The 25,465-nt window shown below is 35.3% G+C and overlaps 3 protein-coding genes and 1 long non-coding RNA gene across 5 annotated transcripts; 3 read left to right on the top strand and 1 right to left on the bottom strand.

Annotated features, from left to right (window-relative positions):
• Positions 1–784: 784 nt before the first annotated feature.
• Positions 785–8,027, top strand: LOC124444298 (protein SMG8-like). Its single transcript, XM_046994880.1, has 19 exons — positions 785–901; positions 1,022–1,130; positions 1,646–1,681; positions 1,781–1,903; positions 1,995–2,078; positions 2,148–2,215; positions 2,293–2,407; positions 2,564–2,602; positions 2,677–2,727; positions 2,813–2,907; positions 3,257–3,381; positions 4,407–4,576; positions 4,657–4,790; positions 4,914–5,001; positions 5,108–5,197; positions 5,278–5,343; positions 5,434–5,586; positions 5,680–6,827; positions 6,955–8,027. The coding sequence occupies exons 1-19, from the start codon at positions 828–830 to the stop codon at positions 7,391–7,393; spliced, it is 3,207 nt and encodes a 1,068-aa protein (XP_046850836.1). The 5' UTR covers positions 785–827; the 3' UTR covers positions 7,394–8,027.
• Positions 8,028–8,122: 95 nt separating this feature from the next.
• LOC124444296 (rho guanine nucleotide exchange factor 26-like) lies at positions 8,123–18,561 on the top strand. 2 transcript variants are annotated; one of them, XM_046994879.1, is made up of 22 exons: positions 8,123–8,902; positions 10,373–10,761; positions 10,881–11,952; positions 12,035–12,185; positions 12,335–12,399; positions 12,509–12,604; positions 13,235–13,305; positions 13,409–13,466; positions 13,535–13,585; positions 13,953–14,116; positions 14,218–14,274; positions 14,346–14,521; positions 14,842–14,917; positions 14,989–15,065; positions 15,358–15,487; positions 15,620–15,694; positions 15,775–15,867; positions 15,950–16,128; positions 16,335–16,484; positions 16,923–17,002; positions 17,368–17,472; positions 18,067–18,561. In XM_046994879.1, the coding sequence occupies exons 2-22, from the start codon at positions 10,420–10,422 to the stop codon at positions 18,225–18,227; spliced, it is 3,429 nt and encodes a 1,142-aa protein (XP_046850835.1). In that variant the 5' UTR covers positions 8,123–8,902; positions 10,373–10,419; the 3' UTR covers positions 18,228–18,561. The 2 variants fall into 2 exon arrangements, with proteins under 2 accessions (XP_046850835.1, XP_046850833.1); XM_046994877.1 differs by having other exon boundaries at positions 13,178–13,305.
• On the bottom strand, positions 17,233–20,576 carry LOC124444303. Its single transcript, XR_006947934.1, has 2 exons — positions 20,149–20,576; positions 17,233–17,724 (listed from the first exon to the last, which is right to left on the bottom strand). It is a non-coding gene; the product is annotated as an uncharacterized LOC124444303 (long non-coding RNA).
• A 1,123-nt stretch (positions 20,577–21,699) lies between these two features.
• LOC124444466 (opsin-3-like) lies at positions 21,700–24,833 on the top strand. Its single transcript, XM_046995088.1, has 4 exons — positions 21,700–21,717; positions 21,830–21,998; positions 23,417–24,216; positions 24,707–24,833. Exons 1-3 carry the CDS (start codon positions 21,700–21,702, stop codon positions 24,175–24,177), a joined length of 948 nt encoding a protein of 315 aa, XP_046851044.1. The 3' UTR covers positions 24,178–24,216; positions 24,707–24,833.
• Positions 24,834–25,465: the final 632 nt, after the last annotated feature.

The following is a 25,465-nucleotide window of genomic DNA, read 5'->3' as shown; positions in this document are numbered from 1 at the left end:
CGACTTCTAAAAATGAAGATAAATTTCCCAACAATATCATTCATTTAAAAAATGATAAAACGACTCAAAACCTGTTGACATCAAGAACTGTGGACAGGAATACAGTATCATGTAATGTGGATGATAATGAATTCACTGCAATGTCCAACACCTATGAGGTCAGAAAGAAAGACGTGGGAAGAAAACAAGTTGCTTTACCCGAGAACTTTATCAACAATTTTCTTTCTAGTTTGAAGAATGATGCAACGCCGTCGAATGCAAGTCGATTTCTTGTAAAAATGCTAAAGAAGACTGAGGAATGCACCACCACAGGAGTAATTAATTCAGATAATTACCTTACAATTCAATCGCATAATTCACCCGAAACTCGGCTTATGAGCAATGTGAAAAAAAGGCAATTGCTCGAAACTCAGCGAGTCCGGATCCTACGTTCTATAATTCTTGTTTATGATACAATATGCAAGGAAAGAAAAGGGTTATAAAATTACATGGCAATAGCTAACTCAAATCGATGACGAAACTAACTGACAGAAGAAATGAATTACTGAATTAATTAGAGCATGTTAATTGAAATTGGGATTTTAATCCCATTTTGATGAAAAAACCTTCAAAAAATAGCATCTGACATTTACAAATTGCATATGATTCTAGCTTATTATTTTTAGCGGAATGTTTTTTCCGCTAATGTTAGTATGGTGAGTTAACATCTTTGTCAATTTTTACCTGGTGCACCATTATTTGTATTTCGTACCCAGTGCTTCGAAGTCCAAATTGCTCGGATACAATATGGCGGATTAAAACATCTTCAACTGTCTTCAACATTTGCGATGCAATTTTGGAAACAAGGTTACTCTGTTGCTAGTATAGATTCTTTTAGTGAGTTAGCTAGCTGCAAACAATGGTGAGTATCGTCTTGTTTGTAAGAATTTTATGGGATTGTACATTTTTCTACTCATCTTGTAATTTCTATTGTTTGGTTCTGCGAGTTTGGTTCCAATGGCAGGCTTATTTAACTTACTAGTTTTGCCGATGATAAAGTTTGTGTTGTTGGTTTATTTGGAAATGGTCGATCAGGAGTGCAAGGCAAAGCATTTTATGCTAATTCAGCAGTTGAACGAAATGTCTTTCAGGTCAGTTTTTTCTTAACTTATTTGATTACATGACCAAAGCCATCTATGTAATTAGGATATCCCTGGCCATTCATATATTCAGGAGATACCTGACCATAAATATAGTTAGGAGATCCCTGAAGATCCGTGCAATTAAGATATTCCTGACCATCCACTTAATTACGTGATCCCTGACCATCCATGCAGTTAGAAGATCCCTAAATTCCACTTAGTTTTAGAGATCTCTGACTTTCATGATAATAATGAGATCTCTGACCATCCATGTAATTTGAAGATATCTGACCATACATGCAATCTTGATGTCAATGACTATCGATGCAAATGGAGATCTCTGGCCATTTATGTAATTAGGAGATCCCAGACTATTCATGTAATTTGTCTCTGACCATCCATGCAACTTGGAGATTCCTGGCAATCCATGTATCTGTTTACAATGTTTCTTAGGTCTCCAAATTATCGAGTTTAATGAAAAATTTACATATATTACTAGCTTTTCTTTTATGTTCATTTTGAAGGGAGAAAATTTTTTCAAGATGACAAACTTACAGTCGGTAAGCACCAAAGGCTTGCAATAGTGCATACATGCTCTTTGTGGGATGGAAAGTTACAATCATATTCAGATGAAGTAGTCAAATTCTCTTTTAATATAGTGTGAAATTGAAATTTTTCATGATGTGGAACAAAGGACATTGTATTTACATCTTGTAACAATACATGATGGGGCAATGTTGAATAAACTATGCAATATACTGCATCAAAATATACCATTTAGTGTGAGTGCCTTAAAGTAACATGTGAAACATTCTTGACTTAGTGATGTTTAGCTAGCGAACATTGGCATTACTGTATTTGTTTTATTCATAGGAAACACACAAAGTTTGGCAACATCATGAATATCAATATGCTAAAGCATTGTTGTTCATGTTTTCTGTTTGCCACATCATGGTGGTAAGGATTTTAATTTTTGTTGAGTTTCAAACCATGAGTACATCATAACTCTATTGTTTGCTCTTCCAGTTGATGCATCCAACTCAGACATTTGACGTTACCTACATCAGATTGTTTAAACTAATTGCTAATACAAGGTATTAACAACTTAGTTTGAAAAAATGAGAACCAGTAGATTTTGTTCAAGGTTTTCAACTTTCTTTCAACATTTTAGGCAATTGTTGATAACAATACTAAGCCAAGAGCTGAGCTGTGTTGAAGAAATTCATGATATATGGAAACAAACAGGACGACCATGCATACCTAGACTCTTACTGTCCTTTCAACAGGTAAAATTTATTTTTTGTCTTTACCACCTGCTTCTCTAGTCATGTACAACTGTATCATACATGCCTTGGTTGTAACTTAATGATATTCACCTCTTTAAACATTTGCCACTTGTTGCTTAATGCACAAAGGATATTTACATGTAACTCATGTTTCAGAACACAAACTCGAAGCTGTCATGCAGAAATCTTGAAGAGGTATCAGGTTTTATCGCATTGCCTCCCTCAAACTCATTTGACTTAAAATGCATTGAGCATAAATTTTCTTGCAGATGGGGTCAAATCCAGATTCTTATGCTAGCCGTACAAAGATTAAGTCTCAGGTGATGAGAAGTTTCAACACATAGTTTGCAGTTATCTACTTTTTGTTGAAATTTATGACTTTGAGATTAATATTTATCTTTAAAGGCTTCGACTAAAAGCCCTCTGATCAATCTTCAACATGCTTTGGAAGACCAAGTGTACAGTATCATGAGAAAAAGTCGGTTGCTGGGAAGCCTAAGGTAGTTTGAATATTTTGAGCCAATTTTTTACTGCGTCATGAGAAAATAGCATTATTATCCACTTTGTTGTTGTATTAAATAAAACGTTTTAAGGTTTTATTTTGGAACGACGTCGTTTTTGAAAAATATTATAGTTTTCAAGAATCATGTTTGAAACTAAATTTAATTAGATTTTGAACGATGAATAAAGGAATCACCAGCAACATGGCAGGTTTATCGTATTGTTATATGTTTATATCTATGGACTGGTGAAAACGCACTAAATTATTCATTGATACATTTCATGGTTAATAAATATATTTTCATGGTACATATCAAAGGCAGCTAAAAATTCTTCTTTAATTTATAGCTCAAGTTCTTTATTTACTGTCACCTCAAGTCATAATTTCGTGCACGTCCAAGCAACAGAAATCTCTCGCTCCGCAGACACCTTGAATATTTTGCTTAAAAAGTTGCCGTTTCCAGATTTGCCAGGTATGTCTTCATTCCTCAATTGCAAATGTCTGTTATACCTTTAATTTTAAAAAGCTTGCGCAGATTTCACGGAGTAACCTTGATTTGACGGAGTTACATATTCCAACTCTTAAGATTGGCTTGATAAGCTCGTTTGCTACATTTTTGTGTAACTTCTGGATATCGAGTAGCATGCATTGGCACAAACTCCAAAGCGATCGTACAATATCCATTGTTATTCCAGAGAATGGCTCTTCTCCCATTAGTAAAGTCTGAATTGGAGCTCTAGTTATTGTTGCATGCTTTGATATCTTTTAACAGATTTTATAGGTTTCTCACTATTGGAAGACGTCCGTTAGTCGATGTCGGCCTATAGAATTGTTGCTTTATTACGGTCGTTTTCTTGCCAAAGTGTCAAAATTGAAAAATTTTACGTGAGACTTTTACAACTCTTTAGGTTATCTTTAGGAACTTGTACCTCGGTATTTTTACTTGAGATACTTGCTGTCTCAGAACATCAAAATGCTTCTCCTGGATCCTGTGGATTTATTTCTCGCCTTTCACGTATTCTGTGTTCTGATACACAGTTTTATCTTCCTACTCTTGACTTCCATGCAACTACATCCACTGCTTCCATGCAACTACATCTTAGGCGTGGTTGCTTGGAAAAACTGTTTTCAGGAGGAAGAAGGACTCTACTATAAATTCTTCAGTAATGTCCTTTATCTTTTTCTCTTGTATGTTTAAATGCCTTCAATCCACAGTTTCTTTTTTCCATCTCTCTTCTTTTTTGTGTTCTGGTCGCTGTGAAAGCATTTTTCGCTTGAGTTGCAAAGTTTAGCAATATAAATCTTGCACATATTTCTTGCTTGTTGCAAATTGTGGAGACATGGAGATGAACAGTTTAACGGATTTTGAAGTGTGAGCAAGCTTGAAAAACATTTAATTAAAAATGCCATACTCTCTGTGGCCATTCGTTCAGCATTTTTCTATTAAGGAATGCAAAGATATTTTATTATGATGAATTAACTATATGCTTATTTTAGAAAGTCTAAGTTCTGGCCATTTTTGCAAACGCAATTCCGACTTAACAGAAACGAACGCCGACTCCGGTCACGTGATCTTCCGAGATTTCTTGAGGGAACAAATTGATAACCTTATGACCGGTGATGGCCGTGATGGTTTGGCGGAAGGACGTCGAGGCACTCACGTTGAGGTAAACTTCGGGCTTGATTGCATTTTAAAAATAATTTATTTCTTGGACTTCGTTGTGCGCTTATAATTTATATTTCCCAGGTTCCTACGATCAGGCAGTGGGCAAAGGTGTGTGTAGCCGTGTTTGGATATCTTATGAGCGAACGTAGTGACGAGAACAGCCATCTTATGTCTCTAGCCGCCAACTTGGATCTTGAGATGAAATTTTCGGAAGCGTAAGTTGAAATTTACTTCAAAATATCATGAAATATTTCGATGTTGTTCATTAGTTCAATTGAACTCTTTTAGCCTAGAATTTCATTCATCTTAAAGACTTGACTTTTGTCAACTTTTTTCAGGCGTTGTCGTAAAGTTTTGCCACTAGCCACAAGTGCGTACCATGATAAACTACCCTCTCACTATACAGAAAGTGTTCATATCAGTCAGGTAATGACTACAAAAACCTTTAACTGACAACTGTTGAGCTATTTATTCTTTGAACCAGTTTACATAAATAGAAGCATAAATCAATTTTGTCGCTTTCTTGTTTTAGCTAAACCAAGCACTTCACGTGTTTGCATTGAACGCCCGAGGTCCTGCGTATGAAAAATATGTGCTCCAGCTACAAGATGATTGCAACAAGGTCAGCGGCTTTTTTCTTGAATTGATATAGTTTTTGTTGAGTAAAGTGTTTTCATATCTTTCTGGTAATTTCCATCTTAGATGTGGTTGAATGGAAGGCAGCTGTGTGAAGTTCGCAGTCTCAAAGGTCGACATTGCATTTATCCGGTAAGATTTTCAAATAGGTACTATGTAGCTTTTTATCTTGTTTTCACTTTCTAACCTTCTCTATATTTTTGATAACTTTATCCATTATAGTTCCACATCGTCCCTGGACAACAGATTGTCGACAGTCCTTTCATTGATAAGAGTAATATATCTTGTAAGCCACACTCCAGTCGTATCACAAGTGTCTGTGCTTGTAATTGTGGAAAAATGCAGGCTCAGCGGGAGGACCCCTTTGATTTGAAGGTAATGTGCCGTAGCAAGTTATGTTTCTTTTCATGTAATCCACCTTCGTGTATTATATTAATATTTTGAATTTATTTCTTTTGCCTTTTGTAGGCAGCTAACTACGATTTCTTTCAAGCAATGGAGGAGAAATGCTGCTCTACATTACCTCATTTCTCTTTCCCCTGTCATCCACCAAAACCAGTAGAATCCCAAGGTGTTCCTCAAACGCCTTCATCATCGAAGTTAACGTCCTTGTCATCTCAAAAAACAACACATGCAACGAGCACAGTACGGTTGAATAAAGACGCTAAAGAGTTTGTATCCAATCTTGCAAAGATAAAGGATATAGGTAGCCTTACACCTGGATTCTTAAATAATGGAGCTGCCACGGCTGCTTCTGATGCCACACATGCAACGGTTATTTCAAATCTTACGGATGTGCCAGGTCCTGTTGCTGAATTTCATCCTCCTAACTCCACGAGTACCCAAAATACATTAACTTCGAATGCCGAAACTGTGTCGAATTCGTCAGGCATCACGAGTCCACCAATCAATATTAATTTGTCTAGCAATCCAAATTTTCCATCCGGCTCATTGTTGAGTGAAAGTTTCCCGTCATTGTCTGGACTTGAGTCAAACTATCATAAAAGCACCACGTCTTCGGGATATCATGGCAACAGCTCTCCTGCGGCCATTGATCGGATGAGCAGTGACACGAATGAACCTGAAGAGAACAGGTTAACTAGACAAAATTCTTTAATTGAATCTACTGATCATTTGGAATGTATGCTCAGCAACGAGCTCACTGGCACTAGATTGCCATTATATAGTAGCTGGTCTCTTTGTCGTCTTGGAAACGCCAGTAGCTATCAAGTGTCGAAAGGTCTTGAGCAGCCGGGATTTTTTCCTGGTAGTAATTTTCTCTTGCCATGGGACATTCCGCTGTTAAACGAGAACCAAACGGGACTTAGTAGCTTTATTGATGGAAATGTTAAACACCCGGGAGTAAAGACTGCCGGTGTTGATGCGTGGCCTGCACCCAATGAATTGCTAAATGCAAACAGCAGTACTGGCCTGCCTCTTTACCAGACCCTCGCTTATGCATCTCGGCAGTGTACAGACTATAAAGTCAATCCGTTGCCCATATGCCTTCCTTCACAAATCACCACGAAGAGCAATGTTGCTAAAGCGCAGCGACGTCAATTTCCCACCGTGAGAGCATACATTGGAAATGAATACGAGTGTGCTCGTGGCCATAGGTATGTGTAGATGTAATTGTACCATACATTGCCATTGTTATAATGAAGTTTTTAATGTACTATCGTACTTCATCTGTCAACACTTCTTTTCCCATCAACGAAACATGTTTTCTATCTCTTATTCCAGATTCATTTGCTCTGCTGAAGATAAAATGGTAAAGGCCAACAGTTCTGGTGTCGTAAAGGAAAGTGGAATACGGTTAGTCGATTCAGACATGCCATTATATTTTCCGTGCCCATGTCGTACAACGAAACCGTTCCTTGCTCAATTGACAAGACTTTTCATCGTGACGCCTGAGTCACCCATACTAGTCACTCTCAATCCACGCGTACAACCTGCTCCTTCACCGTGTCCAATCTTTTATACGGGTGTAAATTCAGTTATTACCCTACCGCCTGCTAGTTTGTGCGTTCTTCGTTTACCTTTCGTGTATGTCGGGTTACAAGGACCCATCTCGCATCCTGCTGATAATCAACCTCTGATGAATTCGCGTCTACTCCGAGGGACGTATGGTGTTATGGCCACAGAGCGAATATTGGAAAAAAGGACACCTGGGGATAGTTGAGTTTTTGGATGCTTAATCCGGGTTACCTATGGTGTTATCGCCAGCTGAGATATGCTGGTAGAAAAAGGACATGGGGTTGAGTTCTTAACTCAGAATTTTTTAGATGGCACTTGTTGGATGACTTCCTTTGGTGGACCAGATGTAACACTTGGATTGAAAGCTTTAGTGACCTTCGTTCGTGTAGATAAAATACACCACACATGCAATGAGCAAGCATATTCGATCTCTATTATTTTGCTTACCATGAATTCCAACATACATAATGTGCATTAGGAAATCCATGGTTAGATATGTCATAATCGACCTTTGTATCTGATCGTCTGCTTACACATCACAAACATGATGCATAAATAACGATGAACTTATGTCACTCATTGTTAACCGAACGTACTACGAAGGCGTAAATGTTCGGATTATTTCAACATTATCAACTTTGAATAGTCATCTTTAAGTTTATAGTGATATACATCCGTTTCCATAACGCCTCAACGTTATTTATTAAGTGCCAAAATTTGAAGTCAACAACATCTCAACACTTCTATGGCTAAGCGAACAACTTAAGGCTTCCTTTATTTGATAAGCAATGTAAATTTTGATGTTTATTATTTGCGTAATAACATAAAACAATGGTCAATTGTTTGCATTTTACGTATATTTAATGATGGGATAACATAGCTCTTTTGTTTTGTAACACCACCTATTGTTTTTAGGATTAGATTTGTTAGACGTCTGGTAATTTGTTCATGTACGAACAATGAAATGACGTGACACATACATAATGATATGCATTACAGCATGCAAAAAGTATTATTCACTTCAAGCTTTTGGCACTTATGAATTTGGAGGCGTCATGGTAAAAACTTGTCGCTCGTACGAAACAGGTATAACGTATTCAAAACACTTGTGGATGTTGAAAGCAAAGTTGATGACTTGGTGCCTTAATTGGAGTAGACAACAAGTATCGTTATTTTTCATCTTACTACCGAAAGACGCATCATTTTACTGCCAACGTATATTAATTGATGTGCTAATAAACAATCAAGATCTTCAACATCTTTGAATACACTGAAAAATAAGTGGAGGCTATGTCTTCAAGAAACTTATTGAAAACATAGAAAAGTACTGCAAAAACAGTGATCAAATGTTAGCATGTATACCTTATATATTTGCATATATACAAATATTTGTCACCGTATAAGGACTCAAGTGAATTTATTCCACTGGAGAGTCTTCCGGCAGTTTCGGCCTTGAAAGGGTTAAACACCCGGTCGTTCGTGAAAATATGTTGAACCAGACACTTCCTGGAGAAGTCATTCGCTGTAATATTTTTACTGTTGATGGTTCCAGAATTCTTCAAAACTCGTCGAATGAGAAATTTGAAATAATTGTTTAGTATAAAGAATTTGGAATCAAAATGAAAAATAGACGATAAATTTTGAAGCTAAATTTCGTACGTGATCACAACAAAGAATGTGCAGCAAGACACAGCGATCGAAAGCAATTTTAAAGGTATAATTAATACTGTGTATTTAAATGTACCATAAAGTTGCTATATTAACAGGATTTCTTCTTTTTTTTGACGTATAATTGATGGCAAAGATTCGCATTGCACCAAACGGCGTCATTTTAATCACAGAATCGCATTATTGTTTACACAAATGTCGTTCAAAGGCATTCGATTGTGTTATCATATTTTAACATCATTTTCTATTTCTATGATCAAAATATAGGTAAAATAGCAATTACTTCTCGTGTATTTCACGTATAAAAAACAAAAATGTTTCCCATTTCTGAGACTCGATATTAGATCGTGTTTATAAAACCGTTGGGCATGTAATGGCATAACCTCTATGTTTGTAACAACTTTTTCCGGTCTGTCTGTTCAAACGCAGTCGTGGTTTATGTAGTCTTTTCTCTTATACGATGTGTTTATTGTTCAACTATTAATATTTTACTATTGAAAAAGTTTCTTTTGGGGAGAATTATGTGACTATATTCAACAGAAACTCGTTTTAATCAACGACAAAGTGTCATGGAAGTCAGTCGTCCGCTTTTAAATCATTATTTATTTGACCCTAGTACACAAGCGACAGTTACAGTGACTGAACAAAACAATCTTTGGTTCTTTAACTTTGGTTCTCCAAAGACTCTTTGGTTCTTTAATTATTAAAATGCCTTACAGAAAATGCATATATATACAATTGCCAATGCCAAACATAAAACTTTGAAAAAATTATTGAAAGTTCTGAGAAGTTTTGTTAAAAGTTTTTGAAAGTTTTATTAAAAGTTTTATGTTTAATGTTTTATATTTAAAAACAATTTTTATAGAGGTCGTTCATATACTACATACTCAAAGTTTTCCAAATTCTCTTCTTTTGTGCACAATTATTTGGTAGCCCCCTACCGCCTACCCATCAAACATAAATGTGCTTTGCTACTTTATATTAGCATAACTTTGAAAGTGGCAAAAGTCAGCTTTTATGTTTGAAACCAAGCTATGCTTATTGATTTCTGTTATCTTTGAATACCTGCGTGCTCTGACTAATCAAGCAAGTGATATGAATCTTTGAAAATCTACAAATAGCATACTTAGTCGGCAACCAAAATTTGATTTCAAAATGTCATTTGTACAAAACAACATTTTAGTAGCCTCACTTTTCTTTATACACATATGTTTGCATTGATCACAAACCTCCCCCCCTCCCTTCATTGAATACATACTAAATGAACGAACCCTGGTTCAAGTAGTTCAATGAAATTCTACTAAATAATAGATCAGGTTGTATTTTGATTAATTTATCATGAAGACAAAAACCCAACTATACGTATCTTTTTTATCTACCTTGTCTAACCCAAATGGTCAATATTTTTGATAACACCAGATTCAGGCAGCATTGTTTTGAAAACATTGTAATCATGTGCGCTTTTTAAGTTATGTTATTGATTATTTTATAAATTTCATGTTTTCATGCTCTCTAGAAATTTCAAAGCAAAATGCAAGAGCCATAAAACCGAAAGTTGCTACCATGAATATGACAGAAACTAAAACCAAACCATTACCTAAACCTCGATATCGTAACAAATCTTCACCATCAAGTCTGCCTCATTCAACCAACCAACCACCCATTTCCTCATCTGCCCATGTTCAAAAACCACCCTTAAAACCAAAACCTGCGAAATATAAACAACTCAAATTTAACAACAAAGGTTTGGTTAGTATCACTGCTGATATACATATAGACGTTGAGTCTCCCTCAAATTCTGAGAAAAGCAAGAATACTGGTGCTGCTGAAATCAATTGCCCTTCGGTCAACGCACAGAGTATGCGCACGTCATCTCAAAATGGGTCAAAAAATAGCGAAAATAAAGTAAGATATAGTTGTACTTTCTAAAAACTGTACTAACTAAACTAACAGTACAAACCTGTATTTTCTCTGACTCTTCATCTCTACTTTGTATCTTGTATCTTTGTTCTTTGTATTGTAAGGTTATTTCATCGCTCGGTGGAAAAAACAACGTATCTCAGCCGCAAACACATACGGAAGCAATTAATAAACTGCCACCAAAGCCTCCAAGACTTCCTCCAAACGACTCGCGACTGGATGTTAATGACAATGAAGAAAAAAAGAGCCGAGATGGAGATATTTTGTCTTTTAAAACAAACATAGTCCAGAAAAACATACCGGCCTTACCTCGTAAACCAAATTTCCTACGAAAGTCCATCGACAATTCAAAAATCACCAGCCAGTTTTACGTGGAGTCTGCCCAAAACGAAAGCTTCAATACAGAAAGCGAATTAACTATCGACGAACAGAAAAAACCAGACATTCCTGCTTCGTTGACCACATGGAAATCCAAAGATAAAGATGACTATGACGTGACACGTGACATCGAGTCAGAGAAGTCACCTGACCAGGTGACATCATCAACAAATATGACGTCGAGTAAGCATGTAAAACTTGTAAAAAGAACTAACAGCAGTGCCGGAGAAACTCCACCATTGCCACGTAAACCTGTTTCTAGGCCACCATTACCAAATTCCAACAAACATTCACAGAACAATGTAAAAATAGATACAAAAAATGGAAATGGCCACAGTGTTGGGTGTCATGAGGCATTACCGTACAGCTCATCAAAAATATCCTCCCTGTCACCTAATAAAGATACAAATGACAATTCATTAATTACAAAGGTAGATGCACAACATAATCAAGCAGTACTCAACTCTTCGCTAGAAGGGAATGAGGTGAGCAAATGGAATCAAGGCGAAAAATCTTCTGTCGATGAAATGGAGAAAAGTATGGTTATAAAAAACAACAAACCTAGAAGACCTCCTCCTGGTCCACCTCCTCGACCTTTAATAGATAGGTCTCCACCGTCAAGGCCGCTACCAAGTCTTCCAAAACAACCATCATTAGGAAGTAAACGGTCAAGTGCCCCCCCACCTTTACCAAATAGTCATCGTCCGGTTTCCGTTTTCAATGTCAGTGCCGATGTGATGGTATCTATTCGACGAACAGTTTCCTCACAAGATATTGCTGGTGATGACAGCGATGACGGTTGTACATGCATCTTTACCATCATCTCTTGTCGATAAAGATTTACTATTTTTCTTATGCCATGTTTGATTTCACTTTTTAGATACAGTGTACTGCGAAACTGACGATTTTATAACAACTCCGAAACCTGCCGTTTCAGCTAACGTAACGGGCGAAGTTGACCAGAGTGACTACGAACAAGTGGATTATAAATTTGAGGAAGAATTAATGGATAGTGGCAGCCAAATTGCTCAGTGAGTATTGAAAGGTTTGCTTGAAAAATGTTTACAACTTTATTCTTTGACATGCAAATTCAAAGCTCAATTTTCACGCAATTGAAGTTTTTATAAATTTTCATAACTTTCTCAACCATAGTGTTAATTGTAATTAATCATACATCCAGAATGAAGTCAAATCAGAAAAACAAGACTGATCTTGAACAAGTTGAAAAAACAAAGAAATCAGAAAGTAGGAAACCGTTTTCTTTTATTTCACTTTTACTGGTTGTCAGAATTATTAACGTAGGAAACATTGGGATTTTTCACTGTTGGAAATTTTTTTCATGATTATCTTGCAGGAGTCGCGTCTACTACGTATTCTTCTAGCTCAGATGATTCCGAGCATGAATATGTTGAGCCAATCTTTCAACGGTCAGCGGCACATTTGAGTACAGGTATATAGCTGTATATTATTAGCTTAACAGTCAATAATTCATCCCGTCTCCTTGGGTTATGTTATATGTATCGTAGCAGTCAGCAGATAGTGGTGTTTTCAATCATTTAAAAGACAAGGACCGGTTGCATGAAGTCTGGATAGCTTTATCCATTTGATGGGCAATTTTTTTGAAACTTTTATAAAACCTTAAAAAGTAAAAAATATAAGATTCGAAAGGAGCAATCACTGAAGCAAAATATTGTTTCGGAGATTACGAAATTTCTTTTGTCGTAGGATAAATACAAACACCTTTTTTACAAATTTAAAAAATTTGTGCTATCCAATGGATAACGCTATCTAGGCTTACTGCAACCGGCCCGAGATGTGTAAATCATACGGCTGATAACCATTAATTAGCAAATGAGAACAAATGCAAGTCTTTCATGCAATGTCTACATTAATGGATGGCAATTTTACATAACTTCCTCTCCTTTTCTTTATGCGATTGACACTAAAGTCATGAATATAAATAGCATAACTGGTAGGCGTAAAGGAGTGAATCATAGACTTGTTTTATGATTCTCTGTTAAAGTGACCCCTTCGCCGACGAGTACTTCAAGTTCACAAGGCTCGAATATTTACGTTGAAGCAGTTCCTGTGTCTGAGGAGGTGATGAAAAACGATTCGAGTAGCACAAACACAAAAGAAGATCAATTCAAGGTTTGAGTATATGGCTTTTAGTTTTTTACTCAAATATTTGCTCAAAGACACCTCTTTATGAGTATGAGTATGACTTTGTGAATTTCTACTTTCATATCTTTAGCCCTGGTCAGAGGAAAAGGTGATTGAATGGGACTATGAGGGTGAAAGTGACGACTCAGGTTTAAAATTTGTGTTTTAATTGTGTTATTTTTCAAACATTGCATTAATTTTCATATAATTTATTCAGTGGCAAGTTATGACGAACCTGACGATGATTTTGACGACGACGATTTTGAAGGTTGGTGGAAAAAAAGTGTATTGATAATTGTGTAACAGAACATAACAAAGCCTGTAGGTGTTATATTGTACTTTCGCAGTCAGTGGCGGACCAGTGTACCTCAAAATAAATTATAGCTTCTCAATTTTAAATTCAAATTATAATAAAGAAAAACTATTGGTTTTTAATTTCTAAAGAGTATAATTTTGCCAATGAATTTGCCTCTAAGGTGTTTAGAAATTTAAATATACGCCAAAATGTGCTGCAGTAATTTATTTTGAGGTACTCTAAGTCTGCCACTGACTGCAGTATTCTCTGGAGAGAAAGAATCAACCAACGACATTTTTATAGATTAGCAGCTATTTTAATCTGCTAAATTCTTCAATAGATTTTGAAGGGGAGCCTTTGTATCAAGTTTATCAAGCAGTAGCGCTGAAGAAAGAACGAACATTGAGCTTGAAACGCCCAAAAAGAAAATCAAGTGAGCAGACGTACACATTAGGTCATGGAACACTGCGAGGTGGTAAAATGCTGTGGTCACAATTACCAGATGTATGTCAAAACATTTGTTTCTTATTTTTACTTTTACATAGTAATATGTACGAGTGTTTATCATGGATGTCTCAAACATGTCCACCATGACTTTTATTAAGGTACGAAACAGTGGCTTGTTGGAGAACATGACAATTGAACAACGAAAATACCAAGAGGTGGGCAGATGCAACTATTTGAATAGATTTGGATCAAAAGTCACAAGGATTATGTTTTTTATCGTTTGCAGGCCGTATTTGAAGTGTTGTCATCTGAGGTTTCTTACTTGAAAAGTTTGAAACTCCTCGTTGAACATTTTCTTCAATCACCACTATTTTCAATCGATTCTGATGATTCCATCATGAACGAGTTTCAAGTTTCGGAACTCATCTCCAATATCTATGAAATTGTTAAAGTCAGCGAAAGGTAGGATCGTATAAGGCTCTACATAAAACTAGGATTGTATAATTCTGCATCAAAGGTATAGAATTGAAAGACTTTGCAGAAATGCAGGATTATAAGGCCTTGTGTTTGTAGATTTTCTTGTATGCAAAAGCAATCATTAGTATTATTTACAACGATATGGAGCGTGGAAAATTTTCGACAACCGCATCATTTATGTTTTTTACCGTATTATTTATATTGTTTTTTCAAGGATTGTACACGTATAACTTTCTATGACTTTAAAGCTAAAATCCCACATTCGTTTCACCATCTCATATGCCGGTCACTTTCTTGTATTTTAGATTTCTTGGCGAGTTACGTTCACGTCAGAGAGAGTCCGTTGTTATTGACAGCATTAGCGATATTGTAACAGATCATGTTAGTTCAATGATAAACAGTTCTCCATCATGCTTATTTATGCTATAAATAATTTTCTTTACTTTTACCAGGCAAATAATCATTTCGATGCCTATGTAACATACTGCTCCAAGCAGTATAAACAAGACAGAGCATTGACTGATTTAAAGTAAGTATATGTCATGCATACAGTGCCTCTACGGAGTGAAAACATCTCTCAATTTTTGAACTGTAGAATTTGGGCAGGTATTTTGAACAACATTTTTTTAGAAGAAAAGAATGAATTAAATTATTATAATATTTAGCTATAAGAGTTGCAAAAAGGTATAGCCCTCGTAAGAACTGACATTTGTGCAATGAAAATTCTCAATATTCATTGTACACGAAAGATTTCTCTTGAAGGGCGATTTTTAAAGATCATTTGAAAGTTGTAACAAAGAAATTTTCTATTCTCTCTTTAGGCAAACAAACTGGAGATTTGCAGAAGCTTTGTCAAAGTTAGAAAGAGATCCATGTGTTTTGGGTCTAACTCTACAATCATTTCTTGTGCTTCCAATGCAGAGGGTGACGCGCTATCCTTTGTTAGTAGATGTATGTAAACTGCAAAGATAGATGACTTTCAGAAGTTGAGGCTGTTAGCATTTCAAGACTATCATCGCTCAATGTTCATGAATTTTTTTTCGAAATATGCCCATAGTTATCTTCTTTTTTTCTCTTTTATAGGCCATTGTACGTCGCTGTGAACCTGGTCACAAGGAGTATTACAAAACGGATACTGCTTTAAAAGCTGTGAATCAGGTTCTTATAAGCTCGACATTGACCGACTGTCACAGAAAATGAATTATTCTTTATTATATGTGTGTCTGTGTTTCGGCCAGGTTGTGCACAAGTGTAATGAAGGTGCCAGAAAGGAAGAAAGAAAGGACGAGATGATAGAAATTAGCAAAATTATTGCGTTTATAAGAATTAGTGTATGTTTTTTGCTTTTCACTGTTCGTGGCATCTATCTTGATTTCGTCACATTCTCGCAAACTCATGCAATTTGTGTTATAGCCAATACGAGTAATTGTTGATGATCGCTGGCTATTACGTCGTGGTCCCTTACAGCTTTTGGAGGATGAAAAGAAATCAACTTTTTCCAATACCTTGCGTGGAAGATTTAAGAAATACCGTGTCAAACCAATCTATCTTTTCCTGTTCAATGATCTCCTTATAGTAACGAAGAAGAAGACGTAAGAACCATGTGATTGTAAAAAGCTGGAGATGTAGCTCCTCGTCATCCGCCATTATATTTTGTTAGGCATTAACATCTGTTATATTTTTTGTCGTTGACGATAGCTCTTTTATATGTCTGGTTGTATATTTGGAGACTTGCTAACACCTGTGTGATTGTTTATCATTGAAAATATCTCTTAATCATCCTTGGCTTTATATTTAGAGACGAACTATACAGCGTCATCGATTATGCCAAAAGAAGCATGATTCGTGTACAAGAAAGCACCTCGAAAGCAACTAATGCATTTTTGCTGGTACTCCTGGAGAATTTAGAAAGGAAAACGAAGGAACTGAGTGTACGAGCGGACAACGAGTGAGTGTTTATTCATTGGAAGCTTTAATCCAGAATCCTTTTTATAATACAAAGTCGTTTATAGTCCGGAGTCGTTTCGAAAAATTTAGATTTGAATGATTATCGCACAAAATCATCGTCCAGTGGGACGATAATGACTAAAAAAAAACCCCATTTCACTGCTCTGGTAATATTGACAAAAAAGCATTTATATTTGATTGTATTTTATATTTTACTCATAAAATGAGGGAGGTTTAATGGTACATTGATGATTCTCACATGACATTAAATCTCCGTTTAGTACGTTTTTAAATCACAAAACATCAAAAAGTTCATATAGCGACATGCAGAATAAAAAACTTTTTTGATGGAGTTTGTTCTTATATGAAAATAGACTTATTGCCTTGAAACAATTAGAATTCAAAAAATTATCCATGATTTATTTATTTGTATTATAAGGACAGATTTGACACGTTGGAAAGAAGCGTTTAATCCCCCATCAACATCAAATGATGACGAGACGATATACGGATCATGGGGTAAGATTAGTGGTCAGTGGTCAAGATGAAATAAATTAGTGTTCAGCTGGCAAAACATAATAAATCAGTGGTCTGATTAACAATTATATTCTTAGCTTATCACATTTGCAACAATTTTTTCTTCACTTCAATTTATAACGAAGAAATTGATGCGTAGTCGTTGTTTTCTGATTTTTTACATTATCGTCCTCACAAACAGCATTTTGTGTACACATTCTACTCTGGAGAGATACTTTGTGTAATATAATTTTATTAGAAATTTCCTTCCATATGTTGCAAGTAAAACATGAGTCATCCCCTTAGTATATCGTACAAAACGCTTTGTTAAATTATCTACGATTTAAAACTTTCAATGTATTTTTCAGATTGCCCTCAGGTGAATGTCATTCATAATTATCAAGCCCAGCAATCAGATGAACTTAGTCTTGTCCCTGGTGATGTTGTGAACGTTCTAAGAAAGTTAACTGATGGTAAAATTTTTAATATTTATCTTCTCCAGTATATTCATGTCATTAATCACGTTAGTCTGTCACGAAGAACTTTAATCTTAGATTTACAGTTTGACTGAGTGATATAGAAACATTGGGGAGTCTCCAACAGACTGACTTTGCCACATTCTGTAGAAGTGATAGCTAAAATTGACTTTAAGGCTCCATGAATTTTCATGCATTCCGTAGATGGATTTTAATAAGAGTAACAGCATCAACATTCATTCACTAAAACTAGAAAAAAGACTCCATGAAAATGTTAGCTATCATTGCTGAGGTGGTTTATTTCTACGTAAATTATAAAATGTGGTCAATTGTCAATGTGACTGATTAAACCATTTTGTTGACGACTGTTTCTAAAATCCATTATGAGCTGTCGACAAATTATCAAAGTATTGAAATTAATTGTTAACTTTGATACTATACCAATGTCAGTGTTAGCATTCTTTCTAAGACTAATTCCTTTAAGGAAAGTAATTTGTACCAGTTAACTATAGTAAGATTTGTACTCAGTTCTTTTTACATTCTCATCATGGTAACGTCACTTTACTAATGATGTCATTTATAATATCTCAGGTTGGTATGAAGGTGAGCGCATTCGTGATGGCGTGTGTGGCTGGTTTCCCGCCAATCATACAGAGGAAATACGTAACGAACACGTGCGTGCTAGAAATCTCCATCAAAGATATCGATTATTGGCTGCCTCTACAGCGTTTCTCGACACCAAGAAGAGGTGACAACAGTACAGATACCATACTGAGGTCAGTGTGTCACCTCACTGCAATTTTCACTTTTATTTTTTCTTTCTTTTACTTTTATCAATAACAAATTCGGAAATTCCTATGACACTAAATCATTTTAAGAATTACTTTTTAATATATTTGTATATATGATTATGACATACTTTAGTAATTTTTTATGATTTGCGCAGTAAATTTTCCATTATTAATTTAAAACGCTTTTGTTTACTTTAATATAGCTACATATGTATTTTTTTAATGCCAAAATTTTTACCACGTATAATGTATTATTTCTTAATTTAAACAATAAAATCAAAATGGTAACTTGTAATGATCGAACTATAGTAATGTCTTTTAGTTCGTTGAACAATATTTTGGCATACCTTCATTAAACCGTCACTTTCGGTCACTTAAACCTCACCAAAATAGTCTAACCCATCGCTTCCAGAAACATTATTTGCTGGTTGGCTAAACTGCTAAGCTGCTGATCAATTTTAATAACGTATAACTACAACTTACATAAGCTTTTAAAAGACTATAGCCATAATTTTGATCTATTTCGAGAGTTGTTTTTGCTTTCCAAGCAATTCAATTAAAGATCATTCACTTTTTGGCTGGTATTTTATTTCGATTATCCCAGAAAATTAGCATTTATATTAATATAATCTGTGCTAATTATTGAAGCACTTGTTTAGAAAGCGGCGATTATTTCGTGTTGATGTCGAATGCGCCCTAGGCATCTACTAAAATGGCAAAAATTAGATGATAAATTGCCCCGTTTTTACTTTATCTTCAATTGTGACGACAGCATTCTTGCTGTGGCTATTTTAATATGGCGGGATGTTGCTGTGATTACTTTATGTAACTACAAACAAAATTTCTTCATTTCACTCATTCACACTGTCTTGCTGCAGTTGCTTTATAGGTAGACATAAGCAACAAGGTCCAAACAGACCATTAGTTTTACATGTTGTAAACATTTACATTAAGTTCTCTACATATATCATTTTTGTTGGAGCATATATTTTTATTTATATAAACTCTGGCAACAAAAGTCTAAAGAAACGTTACTTCACAGCGATCATAGGTGCAGCCTCTTAACTTTCTGCATGGAAAAGTCATGTATGGCAAAAAAAAACAAGTGCTAGGCAAATGTAAATTGAAGGGTACGTTAGTAATTTTAACTCACTAATGAGAATGTTGCACAAATGTTTCTGGTTTTAGAACAACTTAATGCACATTTGTGAGGGCCTTCACTCAGTTTTTTATGGAAGAGTATTGCTTCTTTCTTCTTTGCGTTACAAATACTTGGCAGATGTTCACACATGATAACATTCAATTTATGGTCTAAATTTACACAAGATAAAATCTCAAAATAGATTGCAAAAAAGAAGATTACACTGTAAACAACCCCCTGCTATTATTCACACGTGCCGTATCTGAAAAGAGAAAATTTATGCATGGAAGGTGTGGCGAGGGCTGGTGTGTGGCATGACGAGTGAAGAAGAGCAATTTACACATCGCAATTTTCGATATGTTTTTTCTAATTGCCTGCTCTGCAACCTGCTGTTTTGAGTTGGAATAGTTGCTATTTTGAAAATTAAACAACGCAGATTAGTCATGCTCTGTTGATGAAAGAAAGGATTCTTTAGGCGAAATTCCGAATTGGAACAACTTCGATCAGTCATGACAACATCAATTTCTAAATCCTCATGCAAATTACTTGTTGATGGACAAGTTTTTTTAGTTGTTTTAGATACACTGTGAAGATGAAATCGTTCATTTTCACGACGTTGTTGACAAAATTACCCTCGCATCATTTCAACTAAAAGAAGCTGCATTTGCATTACACTTTGTTAACCGCGCTGTAATAATTGATCCCGTATGTGTTATCCATTGAATAAATAGTGTCTTTTACCTGGAATAGAAATGCGGAAAAAGGAAATTTTTCATTGCTTTGATACACAAAGTAGATCTTCCTTGATAAAAAAGTTTCTTTTGCTTCAAATATATTTTCGACTCAAGAAAATGAAATTTCTTGTATTCTGGGCAGATGTTTAAATATTATCTTCATTGAATAGATATTTTGCAACGATAAAATCTTGTCTTTCATCGTGTTTTTTGCTTTGCTAATGGAACGAAGAATGTCTAATGATTATCATAGCTACCGTTAATCCACACTGTCTCTCTATATCTTTGCTTTCTGACAACGATTCTATGCAGTTGAGCATGAATTTGTTGACACAACATAAAGTAGGTCATTATAGACCACAATATTACAAGGAATGAAAATTATGATAACCACGAAAAGAGCCCGTGTAATCAGAGACGCACACGTTTGGTTGATGCACGTGCCACGCTGCTGTAAACTCGTAACCGTTGCATGACTGTAAAGCATGCCGACCATCTGGCAAGGTGTTATTCATTAAGTAGGCGGTGTACAGAAGAGGCGTGAGGAGGGATAGTATATTTGTTGAATTCCTTTCCCGCTTTGAATTTAGAGTTAAATTATGTTTTTTTTGAAAATTCTAAAAGGTGTTGAAAGATTTTGCTGTTCGACTAACACTTATCAATTCCTTTTGGAGAAAAATTTCCCAAATATGTTTCCAGTTTCTGGTGGGACCACCACACTGAAGTATCACCTTTAAAAGATCTTATATCTTTAAAATGTTCTCCTAAAAGCAAATTGAAACACGTAAAATTCAACAACGCAATTTGTAATAAAACATCTGCAGTCTTGTCTTGTCTCTTGTCTCAAATAGTTAATGCAGGTCACGCATATCACCAACGTTGTATAGCTCTAGTAAAATGTGGTTTAATAAAGTCATATCATTTTGAAAGTATTTTGAGATTACAATGAAATGCCCTGAATCATTCAGTATGTTCTTTTCAGACTGGGTACGCAAAGCGAAATGAGATTAATAACGAGGTTTTTTTCATTTTTAGTTAACAACAAGAACGATAAATGCTAATATATGCATGTTTCTAAAATTACTATTTTTCAACTAAGACTTTTCAGCTGTTAGGTGTTCTTTGTGCAAATGATGGATCTTATGTGGCGAAGAAAGGTTTTCAATATGACAGTACACATATCAGCTGTATGACTTCCTGTCGTTGTTAGCGTTCTACAAAATTCGATAGCAGCAAATAAGAATTAAAATGTAAATATCACAACATGATGTTCATAAAAACGGATTTACTTTGCATAAAGAACGTCTGTCAATGGTGACCTTCAATGTACTACCTACGTCATGTGAAAGGATGTTTACACTTTTTCTTGGTCTACTCTCAGACTATTCTTGTATGAGGTTTACGCTCCAGTATTTGATGACAATCTATGCGACAATCATCTAAGGAAGTTTTGTGATCACTAATATGAGTATATTACAAAATTCTATTTGAATTCGCAATCCATTTAAGATTGTTCCTTCAAAAACACGTGCAATATTTGAGTACAGAGTGGCAAAACATGAAATCAGCAGTTGATGTATGATAAGATTATATGAAAATGGTCCTTGTTCTATGATTTACTTGAACATTTTCTTGAAAGCTCAATCACATTTAAAAATTAATAATATATATTGCAATAAATTGTTTAGTGCTGTGTTTCTGTGTATTACTTTTGCATCTTTTCATCTATAATTAATAGTCCGTTTTTCAATACGAGTAACGTTTTATGCCTATTGTTGCTTGCGATTCATAAATCCGCTCGCCAATCATCGCTGAAATTCTGTCTAGTCCAACCAGATCGTTGTGAGTCAAAAAAGGGTAAGTTACAGTGTATAGCTATGCATTTTTTGGATGTTATGACTGTTTCGAACACAGTGTCCAGTGAGTTGTCCGTGAATCATAGCTGTGTGGTCGACAAAGAGAATATTTTTGGCGAGTGGACACAAGAACAGCCGGCCTGATTTGAATTCCTTGAAGATTATAATCAATAGGAAAGCACGTTTACTGAGATAGAAAAGTTGCCAATTTTATGACTCGACTTCACTTCTGGATAGACAGCAATCAACCTTTTGAATATGCACTAAATCTATTTCATTCCGCTTGAATTAAAAAAATCCCGATGACGTTTTTATTAGAGATGGGGAAAAATCTCCAGCTGTGATAGTATTTGACAAACGAAAGGTTTTACCGAGTGATAAAATTTGCGTAGACGTAGAATTGCTGTAAACAACTGGCCATTTTTATCTTGTTTACTCATGTCAAGGGTAGTATAATCTCTCACCATCATACTTTCAAACTAAGTTGAAAAACGAATATTAATAAATATTTATTTTGTTCCTCGCTATTATACACTTTTAGAAAGGCTGGTCTTTAATAGTATATTTATTGAAAGGTAGGAAGTACAAGAAAATAGAATGAAAAAGGTAGTTTTTGAATGCAAACAAGTACTTTTTCACACGTTTCCATGAACTGTGTCTTCTGTCAAAATCCGATCTCAACTATAGTTCTTCGACTGCACACAACAGCATATGATGAGCACAAAATAGAATTTCAGTTAGGAGCTCTGTGTTTATGATAAAAGCTCGTTTAACGAGCTGTGATTCTGATTATGATGGCGAAACGATTGCCACAAGTATCCGGAACTTGGTGGACAACGCACTTAAGAAGTCATTTGAGCTACTATCTTGATCAATGCATTTAACTGAAGATATCGGCTCACATGATCACAACGCTTCTAAATATACGTATCGCGGACTGATTCTTACGTCTCATTTCTCTAGAGTAGTGGCCTTATCAGTATTTGTCTCGAGTATGTGATGTCTTACATTTCACAGTTTCATCTGGGAATAGCTCATTAAATTACACGAATCGTGATTAATATTTCATGAAGTACCCACCCACGGCAAGTGTTCTCACTTGGACATATATAACTTGTTTACAACGATTTAGTTTTACGATCCTCGGCACATCGTACGGTCCATTTCAAGTGTTTCCGTCTTTATTTCACGTGCAGTTCTAACAACGCGTGTATTCATGGAACATGGCTGCAAATTGCTCCACATATTCAGAAATTTCTATTTGTAAGACCTATGCAGCTATACAAGCATCAGCAAACATATTCGCTGCATTATTTGGCACCTTGGGAAATGCTATTGTTATGCTTACTTATCTAAAATGGCGTCGTAAAATGTTCGAAACGCCTCGGGATTTTTTAACTTTCTCTTTGGCTCTTGCAGATTTCCTTACAGCAGCTCTAGTAACACCTTTTGGTATAGCTGCGTCTATAAACGGATCTTGGTCAACGGGTAGAGCAGGCTGTGTTTGGTATGGATTTATTACTTGTTGGATGGGTTTGACCTCGATTCTCCAATTGACAGGTATTGCAGCGGAACGTTATTTCACGTTGGCACACGCAGATTTACGATGGGCTTATACATGTAAAAGATACACTCGCTCATATATTGCGTTTGCTTGGCTGGCATCTGGTTTAGCAAGCTTTTTTCCACTTTTGGGGTGGTCCAGATACGACGTTGAAGGAATAGGCTTACACTGCTCCATAATGTGGAGTGAAACGTCACTGAATTACGCTTCTTACAGTTCATTTTTACTTGTTGTATTTTTCACGGTTCCTTTAAGTATGATCATTTACTTTTATGCCAAAGTATACTTGGTTGTACGACGATTATCGTGTGAAGCTAAAGCGTTATGGGGTAACGAGGATATGGCTACAAGACAAAGTTACATTGCTCAAGTTAAAGTCGCACGACAAGTCTTTATTCTCACAGGAATGTTTTTATTTGCGTGGACACCATATGCTTTGATGTCTTTTCTCAGTGTAACCCACGTCATTGAACCTAACGACAAGGATAGCGTATTGCCCGCAACATTTGCCAAAATGTCTATTGTTTATAATCCTCTTATATACTTTTTTACCTTCAAACGATTTCGAAAAAAATCCATACAGTTGCTTAAACTCCAATTTGGCTCATCGTCATGAAAGCAATCTGGAATATTTTTGGACGACCTGTTTATCAAGGTAAAATGAGAAATTATGCGCACTTGTTTCATTTTCCAAAAGAACGAAGCAAATCGAATATTCTTCATGTTTTAAACATAATGCTGAAAAGAATTCTGAATCTAGTTACAATAAGTATCGTTAATTGAGAATGGAGACAATTTGTAGTCTAGCAAGACTATATGAACAAGTCCATGAGTTTAAATAATAAAGCCTGCACATCTTTCTTGATTTTTTGAAAGAAATGTGTAAAAAAAAGCCAAATGCTGCAGAATAAGTAATTTTTTGAACTGTAGATTATATCATTTTTGCTAACTTCGAATTCTCATGCGAACTTCGAATTCCATGGAATATTTATTGTACGACACACATAAAACACGTTTTCTTATTTCAACCATTACCTTACGTTTAATTAATTTCTCAACACTTGCAAATCTAAAATGTTTATGGGAAATTTTAGTTGAGTCGAAATTTTTCAAAAAGCTAATATCTTTTTAAATTTATTTTGTAGATAAAATAAATAAATAAAATAAAAGATAGGAGCAGCTATTTCAAGAACTCTACGCCATCAGGGAAAACTTGTCAACAAAATGTGTATACAGAAATAGAGAGTCATTAAATGCTTGTAGTTATTTTAATGTCTTCACTATCGCACATAAATCTCTACAATGCCATTAAAGTGATAGGTCCGCCGCTATTTTTCAAGTTGTTTGTTTGGACATCTGTTTGTATTCAGAAAAAACAACTTGGTACGTCTCACTAACATTCAATAATCAGTTACCATGGGACTACTAAATTGATGCTCTATAGTCGCAATTACTGCATAATTGGTAAAATACGGGCGTTTGTTTTTCATTAGTTACATAAAAAACATCACACGTTGACTCACGTGTATCAACATTTAATTATAATTTTAAATTTTTAAATTTTTTTACTGATCTCGATGTTTGTGTTGGAAAATATTTCACAAAGTCAAAAAACTGGCTAACATAGCTATAGCTATGTTTCACAAATTAAGCCTAAGATTTTTTAATGAGTAGCTTTTTATTTACTGACTGCTTGAGTAGCCAATCAGTATTTACTAAATTCAGTAACAACTAAATACAGTATTTTCGAAAACGTCAAGACGAGCAGTATATAGACAATGAAATAACATAAAAAACTGACGTTTACTCCTCATTTGACTCTAAAGATGACTACCGCTAAGGTTGTCGAAACGTCAGTCAACAACAACAAAAACAGTCCTTCTCAGGACTATACCAACCTGGAT

This window comes from Xenia sp. Carnegie-2017, unplaced genomic scaffold (assembly GCF_021976095.1).
Source record: "Xenia sp. Carnegie-2017 unplaced genomic scaffold, XeniaSp_v1 HiC_scaffold_21, whole genome shotgun sequence".
In the NCBI taxonomy this organism is placed as follows: domain Eukaryota; kingdom Metazoa; phylum Cnidaria; class Anthozoa; order Malacalcyonacea; family Xeniidae; genus Xenia; species Xenia sp. Carnegie-2017.
This window is presented reverse-complemented; position numbering and strand designations above follow the sequence as displayed.